Source organism: Ovis canadensis, chromosome 24, assembly GCF_042477335.2.
Source record: "Ovis canadensis isolate MfBH-ARS-UI-01 breed Bighorn chromosome 24, ARS-UI_OviCan_v2, whole genome shotgun sequence".
NCBI classification, from domain to species: domain Eukaryota; kingdom Metazoa; phylum Chordata; class Mammalia; order Artiodactyla; family Bovidae; genus Ovis; species Ovis canadensis.
In genome coordinates this window covers 44,991,748-45,005,456 of record NC_091268.1, presented here as the reverse complement: position 1 = coordinate 45,005,456, position 13,709 = coordinate 44,991,748, and the positions used below count along the sequence as shown (strand labels likewise).

The window sequence follows — 13,709 nt, the reverse complement described above, 5'->3', positions numbered from 1 at the left end:
TCCTTTCTCTTCAGATACACCAGATAGAACCAATTAGAAACATTGAGAAGTTGATGGAAGGCTAATGCCCTTCTTATACAGTCCTCATCTCTGATAGAAAACACCATCTGTCTTCTGGGTGAACAGTTTTTTTAAACCTCCATCCTGTAGGTGGGGCAGTTTAAAAAGACTTAAACAGTTACTTTCCTGGTTGATTTCTTCAGATAGTGCTGGCATATTTGTCTATGAAGAACCCTTTTTAAAATATCCTTTACTTTTCTTCTGCGATAATAATACATATTCTCTATGGACAATTTGGAAAGTTAAGAAAAGCACAAATTTAAAAGTTTGAGTCAATGGTTATTTCTAGTAGATGGGATTTTTTGTTGTTCAGTCGATAAGTTGTGTTTGGCTCTTTGCGACCCCATGGACCGTATACAGCATGCCAAGTTTCCCCGTCCTTCACTATATCCCAAAGTTTGCTCACATTCATGTCCATTGAGTCTGTGATGCTATCCAACCATCTCACGCTCTCTCCTCCTTTTGCCTTCAATCTTTCCCAGCATCAGAGTCTTTTCCAGTGAGTCAACTCTTTGCATCAGATGGCCAAATTATTTGAGCTTCAGCATCAGTTCTTCCAATGGATACTCAGGGCTGATTTCCTCTAAGATTGTCTGGTTTGATTTCCTTGCTGCCCAAGGGGCTCTCAAGAGGCATCTTAATGCATATCTTTCTAATCTCTTTTGGTGTGTATATGTATGGATTTATGCAGACAATAGGGATAAATAGTTTCCTTTATTTTACTTAATAGTAATTTTGTCTTGAAATATTTTCCATGAAATTAAATCTTTTTCAACAGTAGTTTGGGGAACATTGATCACTTACTTTATTTTGTGCTATACATTGTGAAAAGCACATAACATGACTTTTTAGCTTCCACAACAGCCCTTTCAGGTAGTTGTTAGAATTCTGGAAACAGAGCAGCCCACCACAGGGACATGATACATCAAATCTCATCCTCACCCGCACCCAGCGCCCTCTTTGTTTGAGAAATATTTTATAGCACACTCTCACTGTTTAATTTCTGGAGCAAAATATTTGGTTTATCTATACACTATGTTTATAATTTTTAAAATGTATATAAAGCCTTTAATGAAATGTAAAGGAGAAACAAATAGAAAGTAACTTATAACAACATAGTATGTTTTAAGTACATACATGCCTGTTTACATTAGAAAGCAATGAAAGGTCAGAGGCTGAATCTGTACATAGAGATACAACTATCGTAGTAATTTCAACAGCAGGAGCAGCCTCACCATTGATGTCATGATCTTCCCAAGTGAGAAACAACTCCACCACAAGACCTACACAGCAGACATAACCTCATACAATAGTTGCGTTCCTTGAGAACCCAGTGTGTATTAAAGCCATGCAAAAAATTATTTTGTCTTTTCTTTGCAGATAGGCTCTAGGTTTCTCAGCTGTATAGATGTTCAATGGGACTTTAGAAAGTAAACCAAGATACTGTGTGGGGTTTAGCTTCATACCATGAAACATCTCATCCCTCTGAGAGTCACTGATTCCCTCCAGTCTCTGTGGCAGACACATACACTCCAGCGAACTTGGAAAACCCCTCAAGGGGTGGTCTCTTCGAAGACCTGCCTCTTCCATGGCTTACCCTTTAACTTGTCTCTCTCTCCCCCTCTTCACCCCCGTTTATTTATTTATTATTTTCTGCATCATCAAACACCCTTGAACACAGATTCTCAAAGCATTTGGGGGGTATATGTTTCTGAAAGTTGAGAGGCCCTCTAATTTCCTTGTCAGATTTGTTCCCAAGTGCCGTATGATTTGTGTTGTTTTTTAGATAATGTTTATTCATTTAGTTCTGTATTTGGCTGCGTCGGGTCTTAGGTGCATCATCTGGGATCTTTCAGTGCGGTGACTGGACTCTAGTTGTGACTCGCACAGAGAGCACAGGCTTAGTTGCTCTGGGGTATGGGTGATCTTAGTTTCCCGACCAGGGATCAAACCAGCATCCCCTATATTGCAAGGCTGATTCCTAACACCCAGACCATTTGGGAAGTCCCAGGGGTTTTTTTTACTGTCAAGGGAATTCTTTTTTATTTTCTCATCACTATTGCTGCTGTGTAGAAAAGCGACAGATGTTTGTGGTTTTTCTTTGTTCGGATACCTTACTGAGCTCTCTTATTAATTCTCGTATTTTTTTAGCTGGCTGGCTGTTTCCCAACTTGATCATTATATTTTTTATAAATAACAGTTTTGCCCCTTCCTTTGGTGGTAGGTTTGTTATTGATTTTCGGTTTAAACATCCAGGATCATTTGCTTCTTACAGGTTTAGTCCACACTGTCTATAACACAAGCTGGTACCTTTTTTTCGGTTGAAGGGGTGTTGACATGGAGTCATTTTTCAGTTTACTTTTATGATTGGGTTGCTTTTAAGTCAATTTTTGTAATTTATATTTTTTATAAAAGCCATTTTATGTTAAAAATTATTAGTATAAATGTATGTACTGTATTTTCTTATTTTATATAAAAGATACTCTCCATGCCTATTAGTCATCAGTTCAGTTCAGTCGCTCAGTTGTGTCCATCTCTTTGCGAGCCCATGAATCGCAGCACGCCAGGCCTCCCTGTCCATCACCAACTCCCAGAGTTCACTCAGACTCAAGTCCATCGAGTCCGTGATGCCATCCAGCCATCTCATCCTCTGTCGTCCCCTTCTCCTCCTGCCTCCAATCCCTCCCAGCATCAGAGTCTTTTCCAATGAGTCAACTCTTCACATGAGGTGGCCAAAGTACTGGAGTTTCAGCTTCAGCATCATTCCTTCCAAAGAAATCCCAGGGCTGATCTCCTTCAGAATGGATTGGTTGGATCTCCTTGCAGTCCAAGGGACTCTCAAGAGTCTCAGCATACCACTCTTCAAATCCCCAATTTTATTTGCTTTGCTTTTTTCCCTTTGCTCAGACTATTTTTAAACAGAAGACCAATTTTAAAATTTAAATAGGTTACATGATTCAAAAATTTAAATATGCATGTATGTAGACAGTCAAATATCCCTCCCTCCATTCCCTGTCTCCCCAGTTCTTACTCCTCCCCAAGCCCCTAAGCAGGTGTGCGTGCATGCGTGCTAACTCGCTTCAGTTGTGTCCGACTCTTTGCAACCTCATGGACTGCAGCCCCCCTCCCAGGCTCCTCTGTCCGTGGGATTCTCCAGGCAAGAATAATGGAGTCAGTTGCCATTTCCTTCTCCACCCTAAGCAGGTAATCCGAGGCTATTGGTTTCTTGGATATTCTTCCAGAGCTTCTTTAGATATAAAGTAAAAATGAATATATATTATTTTTCTTCATTTTTCATAAAAGCTAGGGTATGCTCTACATTGTACATATGTAGCCCCTCATTCATTTGTGTAGTTGGCAGTTGGTTCCACTGTACAGATGTATCAAATTTATATGTAACCCTAATGATTACATTTGAGTTGTTTCCAAAAATGTGATTCACATCCTGATACTGTTTCACTGTGTCTGTAGACCAAATTGTTATTTGCCAGGTCAAAGGAACTCCTTAGTTTTTTTTAAATGTTGCCACATCACCCTCCACAAAGACGACAGGGTTTATATTCAACTAGTAAACCAGAAAAGAGCCCATTTTCCCCAGAGAATTTATATCTAAGTTGTAGCCAGCTCAAGCACATTTTTCCTACTCTACCCTTAAGTTTTTTTTATTGTGCTTGAGTCAAGTTTGTTGAGATATAATTTACACACAGTACATTCAGCCTTTTTTACTGTACAGTGTAATTCAAATTTGCATATCCTTTATTGTAAGCATAATGTTATTTTTACAAACACAAAGAGAAATTCTAAAACCCCCCAAATGGAATAAGACTTCTAAATAAGACCAGTCAATTTGCACATGTTCTTATTTCTTTCAGCCTCAGCACATTTCATCCTTTGGTAAATTCAGAGCACACTGAGCAATATCCTCCCCCTTCCCGCCCCCCCCAAAAAAAAAAAAACACATTTTCTTTTTTTATGTGTTCTTGCCAGTTTTGGAGGAGCTCAGTAAGATAAATGGACTGTCAGGATGAAAGAGCTTAACTGGGAAGATGCATTTATTGAATAATTGAAAGGAAGAGGAAATGCATTACCAATTAGCCACAAAAATGCATGACGCCTAATCCGTGCCTCAAGGATCCATGTAAATGGTGGTCGTAAAACTTTCAGCCCCATAGTTCTTACCAGCCTTCCAACCTTGGTCATAGGCTGCGGCACCCTCACTGATGGGCTGATGATAGCTTTCAGATTGAGCCCAAGGGCCGTCTTCCAGCAACCCTCTCTAACTCTCCTAACCCTTTTCACTTTCTGGCTGTACTTAAAACATTGTAACCGAATCCTGGATTCATCATTGCCTGCTCTGTTTCAGGGTTATTTTGCTTCTTAGGAGGCAATCAGAGAAGAGGCACTCGGTAGTGGCAGAGCTGGGACTAGAACTCCGCTGTCTGGTTTATTAAACAACAAGCAAGTTTCTTAACTTCTCTGGGCTTATCCCCCGTCTAGTCAGAGGGTTAGATAACACCCCTACTACTCACAGAACAGTCCAGGCGTCAGCATCACCCAGGAAATTCTCAGGAAGGTGGACTCTGGAGCCACACTCACCACCACCCCCCACCCCAAGCCGCTGACCCTGCATTTGAATCAGATCTTCAGGGGATTCCTATGCACATTAAATTTTGAGAAGTGCTGGGATGGTCTCCCAGATTCTGGTCTTCTTCCAAAATTCTGTGCCTCTTGATTCCCTAAGTCATTCCTCATAGATGGTTCCCTACAAATGCATAGAGTTTGCTGGAAAGGTTTTGGTCTTGTCTGTATACCTTGTTGAACATCACTGATGGCGACGATGCCAAGTCTCGGCACCACTCCTGACTCCAGCTGAGTTTGGGTTGGTCCTCAGACAGTGGGACAGCAGAGGTAAGAACCACCTCGGTTTGCCTTTATGGGGCCTTGGGAATCAAGCCCAAGCCTGCACGGTGCCTCCTGCAGACTCAGCTGTGTTGTCCAAACTCTAGAGGCTCATCGATTAAAGAACAAGAGATAAATATAGTCAGGCTAGATGGATAAATGCTTATCCGTGTGTTTCTGTTGTACTTCCTTACTGGCCTAAGTAAACTGAAGCAATAACCTCTGGGTGGTGTCCCAAATTTTCTTTTATGTCTGAGAGAAACTTTAGACCTTGGTTTTTAGAGGGAGGTCATGAATTTGAATGTAACCTAACAAGATGGAAACTATTTATGTATTTATTTGTCACTATCCTCATCCAGGAGGGCTCCCAGGTGGCTCAGTGGTAGGCTGCCTGCAATGCAGGAGACGCGGGTTCGATTCCTGGGTCAGGAAGACGCCCTGGAGAAGGAAATGGCAACTCACTCCGGTATCCTTGCCTGGGAAATCCCATGGACAGAGGAACCTGGCGGGCTACAGTCCACAGGGTCGCAAACAGTCGGAACAACTGACCAGCTAAACAACAGCAACATCCTTGTCCAGAGAAAACAGCAGCGCAGAGAGACGGGAATGTATTCCATTTTGTGTGCTTGCCATATTTGTCACAAAAGCATCACCGTCCTCAGCTGTCAGGACAGGAAGAGTCCCTGCTTATGCACATAGGCCCTCATGGAGGAGTTTCTCTTATTTCATCCTCTTAGGATTTCCCGGGTGTTAGTGCTTTCTGCCCAGGGCCTGACTAACCAGCCTGCAGTGTGTGTGTGAAGCCTGAGGTTTTCAGTGAACTTGTATAATTGCTTGCTATAGAAAATATTGTGAAAATGATAGAAAAAGCAGTGAAAAAGCAGCAGCACCAACATCCTTAGATCTAGGTGTCTGCAGATGAAGGGTCTTCCTTTGTGATGTGGGAGTTCTTATGGCTAAAGGGGCTCTGTGTGCACATCAGGAACTTCCTGTTCTCTCTCAGCCCTCAGGTTCTGGAAATTCATAACACATAAGCTTTTCTTAAGCAAAGATCTGCCTAGGAAAGTTCTGAAGACAGCACTGGAAAAAAATGTGCGTGCGTAGGATGTCAGAAGTCTAGAGTTCCTTTTCACCAGATCCATACATTGCTTTATCCTTTTGCTCCTGAACTGTGTGAAGAAGGGTCTTTCTTGGCATCCTGTTAGTGTAGTTGTTCCACGCTGGTCTGCAGCACTCGAGGATAGCTGCGTGCATGGCAGCTAACCACGTGCTTGGTTTATAAGCCCACCATTTGTTTCGGCTTTTGTGCATGTTACAGATTTGATCTGTTTTACCGAAAGAACACTGAAAATAATGGATTGCTTTGATGCAAATTTCAAGGAAGAAAACATGACAAGTATATACACCCAATAGGACATCAACAGACATTAATAGGCCCAGTGAGAATACCATGTATTTTTCACACTTGATAGCAGGAAGATGTGAAGAGAAAGGTCATGCCCAAAGTAATCATTTAGGAGTACCTGGTATACACCCTCATTTTAGAGAATGTTGTGATCTATTCTCTTCCTGTTTTTAAGCTTTGTAATAACAGAAAAGGATGGATTTTTTTTTTTTAAGTGCAAAAATGTGGGGAAGATAATCCTTCCCCCACCCACCCCCCATCCCCCCCTGCCCCCAGCCACCACCAAGATGTGCATGATCAGTCACGGTCAACTGTCTGCAGCCCTATGGACTGCAGCCCACCAGGCTCCTCTAGCCATGGGATTGTCCAGGCAAGAATACTGGAGTGGGTTACCATGCCCTCCTCCAGGGGATCTTCCCCACCCAGGGATCCAACCTGCACTTCTGCACTGGCAGGCGGGTTCTCTACCATAGAGCCACCTCTATGTGCAATGCCATATTTGTCCCTCATCATTCTAGTAGAGAATTGTACGGAGTTTGACTTATGGGGTCATCAGGGCACCCACATACTAGATGTGGCATGGGTCTTTTGACCTTCAGGGGGAAGTACATCATTTAAATTAATATAGGAGCATCTGTTGTCTAGGTGTCATTAGTTACTGTAGAATTTTACTTACATTTCCCATCCCACTTGGTCTCAAGGTCCAGATTCACCTGGCTAAGGACCCCTCCTGTGGTCCAGAGGGAATTCTTTAAAAACTCAAGCCTGTGTGGTTGACAGTCAGTTGGTCTAAATTCATGTTTGTTCCTTCAATCTCAAAAGGTTGGATCGTCAGTGAGTCGTAGGAGGCCTGACCTTTGACCAGACATTTAGCGGTTGCTCAGCAGAAATGTCTCCAAATGTCAAGCGTGCTTCATCAGTCAGAATGCAAAAGGGAGAGGAGGCAAGGCAGAGAAGAAACATCTGCTGGGCTAAATAATGTTTGCTTCATGTACTACTGAAAACACTTCTCCTTTGTCTAGTCAAGAACTGTGTTTGGGGACTTCCTTGGTAGTCCAGTGACTAAAGTCCTAGCTCCCTATGCAGGGGGCCCAGATTCGATCCCTGGTCAGGGAACGGGATCCCACATACCACAGTAAAGATTGCAGGAGCAGCAACTAAGACCCAGCACAGCCAAATAAATAATTTTTTTTTTTTAGAACTGTATTTGTTTTAAAAGGGGTGAATCGATATGTTGTCTACTGTTTGTGAATTTCACTGCATAATCTTGCTTTGTCAAGATTAAGGGAAACATTTATTTGCAGACTCTGATGGCCTCAACCACTTTCTGGAAGGCAGCCTTATCTGACTGGTGGACCTTTCTGGGACCTGACCGATCGTGTCGTTGGGCACAGGTGACCCGGCCCCGGGGTCAGCTTCGCTCACTCACCGTCTGCCTCGCTCTTCTCTCTGCTCTCCCGCACAGATCCCGAGCTCGGCGTCGGCGCGCTACCCCACCACGACGGCCACGATGCGGGGCCCATTGTCCCCAAGGTATCGGGTCTAGAGCGGAGCCAGGAGAAGAGCCAGGACTGCGGCAAAGAGCCCCTGTTCGAGCCCGTGGTGCTGAAGGACACGCGCCCTCAGGTCCCGCCGCCGCCGCCCCAGCCCCAGGCGGAGCCCCCGCCCCGAGCGCCGTCTCCGGACCCCGCGTCGGGGCCGCGCGCCGAGCCCCCGCCGCCCCCACGCCCCGGCGCGCAGCCGCCGCCCGCACCCCCGGAGGCCCCGCCGCAGCCCGCGCCGCCGCAGGCACCCCGGCCGCCCCGGCCGCAGTCCCCGGGGCCGCTGCCGCCCCAGGCCCTCCCGCCCGCACAGGCCCACCCCTCCGCCCAGAGCCTCCCGCAGCCGCTGTCCGCCTACAACAGCAGCAGCCTGAGCCTCAACAGCCTCAGGTGAGCCGCCCCCGCCCCGCGTGGGCCATCTGCGGTGGGATGGGCAGGTGGCGGTGCGCGGGGGCTCCCATGGGGACCGGGGCTCCCGTGGGCATCTCTGTCAGCGTGTTCTCAGCCAGGCAGGCACGGAAGACAGGGAAGGCGTCCGAGGCGCAGGGAGACAGGGTCTCTGGGGAGGAGATGGGGTGGGATTGGGTTGAGGATCTTTTGGGTGGTAGGGACATGGTGGAGACCTCGACTGCCTGCGGAGGCTCCTGAGAGTGACTGCAGGGAGGAGAAGGTTCAAGGAAGGGAAAGTCCAGGGCGCTGTGCCTGGGACCCACCACTGGTTCCCAGGTTGGAGGCAGGGAAGGGAAACCAGGGGAGATTCCCGGAATGTTAAGGGAGCCTTAGAAGGGAAGCCATTTGCCTCCCTGTCAACATCTCCCTGCAACTCCTGGCGGGGCGGGAGCATGCAGACCAAGGAGAGATCTGGTTCGAGGAGTTTCCGTGGTGACTTCCGCCAGGTGAGTCGCAGAGATACAAGAGAAAGATGCTGGGCTGAGGAAAAGGGAGGCATTCCTCCATGGGGAGCCAGGCCTCTTGTGTCTTGTCCTTGCCAGATCATAGAGGGAAGGTTGACAAGCAGCACAGGGACCCTTGCAAAGAAAAGCGAGGAGGAGGGCCCGGCGCAGGGCCCGGGGTCGCCCACCCCCACCGGTCCTGGGGGCTGTCATTCTAAGCGCTTCGGTCGTGTTTTCCTGTGACAGCCTGGTAGCTGGGGTTGAGGGCCCTGCTCTTTCCTGTCTGTGGTAGTGGAAGGAAGCTGCCTCCGCGGGGCCAGGCCCATCTTTTGTGGCCTCCAGTCCATGGAGGTGACAGGGCGCCCGAGCTCCCTGGTTCCCCCTTCCCTGTGCTTCTTCACAGAAGACGGAGCAGACAGACCTGGCGAGCCCAGGTCACCAGCTTGTTCGTTTCCATTGACGTGGCCCCTGTAGGAAGAGTGGCTGGCACAGGGTATGAGGGGCAGCTCTTGGACAGGGCGATGGGGGGCAGCGTGGAGCAGGAGTTGCTGTTCACTGTATCCACAGCTGTGGGTCTGGTTTAGAGGAACTGCGATTTCAGCAGAGGCTCTGTGCACAGGGTGGGGATCTGCGAAGACCAAGGAGCGAGAGGAGAAGTGTTAAATGGCTCTGTTTGGCTTTGTTTTGTTTTTAAGAAAGTTGATTACTGACCCCTTTTTTTCCTTTCTTCTTTTTTTTTTTGATGTTCCAACAGCAGTAGCAGAAGCAGCACTCCAGCGAAGACTCAGCCCGCCCCCCCTCACATCTCCCACCACCCCTCAGCCTCCCCGTTCCCCCTGTCGCTGCCCAACCACAGCCCCCTGCACAGCTTCACGCCCACCCTCCAGCCCCCCGCACACTCGCATCACCCCAATATGTTTGCCCCTCCCACTGCTTTGCCTCCTCCACCACCTCTGACATCTGGGAGTCTGCAGGTGCCCGGACACCCGGCCGGGAGCACTTACTCAGGTAGGAGGGAGGAGCTGGCCTGGCTTCTCCATGCCCCCACTCTCCTTTCCGGACGCCTCACCCCCTGTCTGTGTTATCCCTGATGATTAGGTTTGGACCACTCGCCATGATCCGCTTTATAGAATGTCTTCTTCCTCCAGTCCCCAGTGGGCTGAGAGTCTGCAGAAACTGTACCATTAGCCCCCATCCCAACCTGTCACGATCCAGGGGATTCTGCCAGAGAGAACTTTGTAGTCATGAAGCTTTTCTGACCAGGTCTGCCCGCTGAGCAGTAAAGCACAGGTTGTCTGGGCCCTATGGGCATGACAAAAGCTCTCCACACTCCATGTCTGTTTCAGGCCAAGATCTTAAGTCACATCGTGGCTTAAGGGATTTGTTTTAGTCAAACAAGGGCTTCCCTGGTGGCCCAGATGGTAAAGAATCTGCCTGCAGTGTGGGAGACCTGAGTTCGATCCCTGGGTCGGGAAGATCCCCTGAAGACGAGAATGGCAACTCATTCCAGTATTCTTGCCTTGGAGGATCCGATGGACAGGGGAACCTGGCAGGGTCACAGAGTCAGATACAACTGAGCAACTAACAATTAAATGAGGCCTTCTACCTTGGGTGGGGAAAATGCACTTTTTGAGGCAACATATCCCAGATTTTTAAAGACACACTTAGGGTTAGGTATTGGGTTCTTTGCTCCTCACCTGTATTAATTGAGCCAAGTGTCCCAACTTTGGGTCCATTGTGGCCAAGCTTTGCCACCAGTACAGAGAGCTGTAGAGCAGAGCCTTATCCTTGGAAGAGGGCATGAAGGCTCTGCTTTATCGACTTTTAAGCACTTAAAAATGTTCATTTCTTTAACCTTCAAAACAAAACCACAGCACAGGCAATGTGTTGTCCCCATTCGACAGATGAGGAAACAGACACAGATAGGATTGGGCAATGCTCTGGGTCACTCAGCTCCCTCGAGAAGAGCTGAAACTTGACCTCTGGCCACTCAGCCTGGACCCTGTACGTGCATGGCACTGGTGGACCCCTGGTCCCCGGAAGCCTGGATGGAGAACAGTTAGGCTGTTGACTGGGCCGTAGCCTCCTCTGCCTGCCTGGAGGTCTTTTCCACAAATGCCCAGCCCCCGTGCACCGGCCTGGAGCCCTCTGTACTGAGCTCCTCGGATGTCCTACTCTGGAGGAAATGACCGCCCCAGAAAAGGTGTCACCGTCTGCCTCCTCCTCTTTTCCAGAGCAAGACATCTTGCGCCAGGAACTGAACACGCGTTTTTTGGCCTCTCAGAGTGCTGACCGTGGGGCCTCCCTGGGCCCCCCGCCATACCTGCGGACCGAGTTCCACCAGCACCAGCACCAGCACCAGCACACGCACCAGCACACGCACCAGCACACCTTCACGCCCTTCCCCCACGCGCTCCCGCCCACCGCCATCATGCCGACTCCGGCTCCGCCCATGGTGCGTACCCCGGCAGAAACGCGAGGCCAAGGAGAGCGCGACGCGCTCTGTATGCAGCCCCGTAGGGCCATCCGGGCACAGCAGACTGGCTGGGAGGCTCCCTTGGCCTTGCCCGTCGTTGGGATACGCCGGCTCCAGGTGGCACTGACCCGGGGCCTGAGTAGGAGCTCTTTTCTGACCCGCTATTCTTAGCGCTGTGGGTGGATTGTATTCCAGATGCTCCCCAAGGCGGTCAAATCCAGTGTGTCGGTGGTTAACTTCTTACGGGTGATTTTGGTTTTTTGAGACATCTTGGGGAATTACCACCAGATCGAAGAATGTATCTGCCGGTGTTTTGTGCTAGCAAATAAACGCTCACAGAATCCTAGGAAGTCTGGAAGGGAGAGCGCCGGCGGGAGACTTGGCCGGCCCTGCATTCCCCCATCAACCCACTTTGTGGGAAGTGTTGCATTTCTTGCATCTCGTGAGACAGCGCCCCCTGTCTGCTGCTGTGCTCTGTCAGCAAGCGGTCCAAACTCAGCCTGGTGGTAAGAGGGGCCGCTGGCAGTGTCATGGTCTTGGCCTTGGCTTGGAGACTAACGCGCCAGGGGTTGAGTGGGAGCCAGTTAGGGTTGATTTTTAACTTAGGAGCTGTGAGGAACAGCACCCCACTATGATGCTATCTAGTCTGAGATGGATGCGTGTCCAAACAGTGATGATTAGAGTTTTACTTATTTATATTTTAGTATTTCAGGAAATACTTGATTGAAGGCAGTCAGTACAGGCATTGTGAGGATTTGAATGCCGTGATTTACTGAACTTTACATCCTCTCTTCCCTCCCCTCTCCCCCATTTTGTTCAACTTAGTTTTTTTTTAATACATATTTCAAAGTTTATTTTATAAACCTTACTTAGGAGAATGTTAGCAGTGAGGCCCTGGGACCAAAAATTTTTTCCTCAGAGAAATCCTGCATCTGTTATTTTGGATGAACTCGACTTTTCCACAGTTATATTTTTAAGGGCTTGTTTATTTGGGGAAGGAGTTTATACCAGTCTGAGTGAGCCGTTTCACAAACAAGTTAAATCTAACTGATGGTAGTTACAGCACAGGATGAGGACATTATTTAGAAGAAATCATGGTATATACTCTTTCTTGCTTGAAAGAACCGTTCTAAGGCCAAGCCCGAATTGCTTTGTACTCGGCGGGGGGCAGGGGGGGCAGTAATTGTTGTTGTTCAGTTGCTAAGTCATGTCAGTGTCTGACACCTTACAACCCATGGACTGCAGCACACCAGGCCTCCCTGTCCCCCACTAGGGGGTAATATAAAAACAGCTGAATGTACCATTATGCCAAAGTGAAGATGAAGACATTGGGAATTCTCTGGATAAATCAGACCCAGTGCTCACTTCTCTCTGATTTATCTGAACTACTGCCTCCTCTCTAGTTCAGATGCTTGGTTCCTGCCCATCTCTAAATAAAGCCTAGAAAGAAAGCCACTCTAGTGTAGTCACAACCTGAAATGCTCTGAATGGGTTTTCGCTTTGACTTTCCATTCCTGTTGATTTCTGGTCAGAGAGACTCAGGAGCTCTGAATGATTTCGTGTACATTGAGATCACGGAGTCTGACGCCTGCCCGACAACAGAGAGGCTTCTTTGGGGCCGCCTCCGCTGAAGCAGTGAATAGAAATGTAGTTTCTCTAAGTAACTAGCTTTTGCTTTGATCCCTTTGCAGTTTGACAAATACCCTACAAAAGTTGACCCATTCTACCGGCACAGTGTGAGTTACCACGCTACCCGTTCACTGTCACCGCTTTTCCATTCCCATGCTCTCGCCACGATCAGTCAGTGACTCGCAGCCTTCCTTAACCATCTTTGCAAGAACTCCCATTGCTCCTCGTCACTTCGGATGCTTGCTTTTGTGACGTGTGCTTTTGGTAAAGATGCAGTATCTTCTGAATCAAAAGGTCATGAGCCACTCCTAAGACTTTAAAATCCTGCCAGGTGGGGCATCCGCTTTGTTGGAGGTGTTAGAGTTTTAGGAGCCTCTGAAATCACAGATTTCAGTCCTCAGTAGAGATGTTATTAACACACAGAGTTCCCAGAGTTCATCTGGAATCATGTCTTCCAAAGAAAGTACCGTATTCTTTTGACTCATAACTTCAAGAAGCAGATTTTCATTTCTTCTAGACCATTGATCCCTCTTCCACATGGCTGACATTATTTTCCTGAGCTTGTGCCAACTCGTTAAAAATATCATTTAAATGAAAGAAGGTCTTACATGCATGATTTTTCTTCTCTTTAAACTCATTCTTTGTTCTTTAATAAAAGCTGTGTTATGCAACTTTAAGAGAACGTTCTGGAACCTAAATTGGCGCCAACTGAAGTGACATGTTCAGTTACTTATGAGGGCTTCTTTTATAACAGAAACTTTGAATATCTCACCATGATATTTTGATTATGGAGTGTATACTGCATT

The 13,709-nt window shown here is 47.6% G+C and overlaps 1 protein-coding gene across 2 annotated transcripts in view; it reads left to right on the top strand.

Moving 5' to 3' along the window:
- The window catches only part of AUTS2 (activator of transcription and developmental regulator AUTS2), a 1,204,224-nt gene that overhangs the window by 1,167,823 nt on the left and 22,692 nt on the right, over positions 1 to 13,709 (top strand). The window contains exons 7-11 of one of the 2 annotated variants that reach the window (XM_069570962.1): positions 7,830 to 8,295; positions 9,202 to 9,291; positions 9,553 to 9,806; positions 11,033 to 11,253; positions 12,966 to 13,010. In XM_069570962.1, coding sequence (XP_069427063.1) covers positions 7,830 to 8,295; positions 9,202 to 9,291; positions 9,553 to 9,806; positions 11,033 to 11,253; positions 12,966 to 13,010 — 1,076 coding nt within the window. The remainder of the gene's footprint in view (positions 1 to 7,829; positions 8,296 to 9,201; positions 9,292 to 9,552; positions 9,807 to 11,032; positions 11,254 to 12,965; positions 13,011 to 13,709) is intronic. The other variant, XM_069570963.1, reaches the window with a different exon arrangement.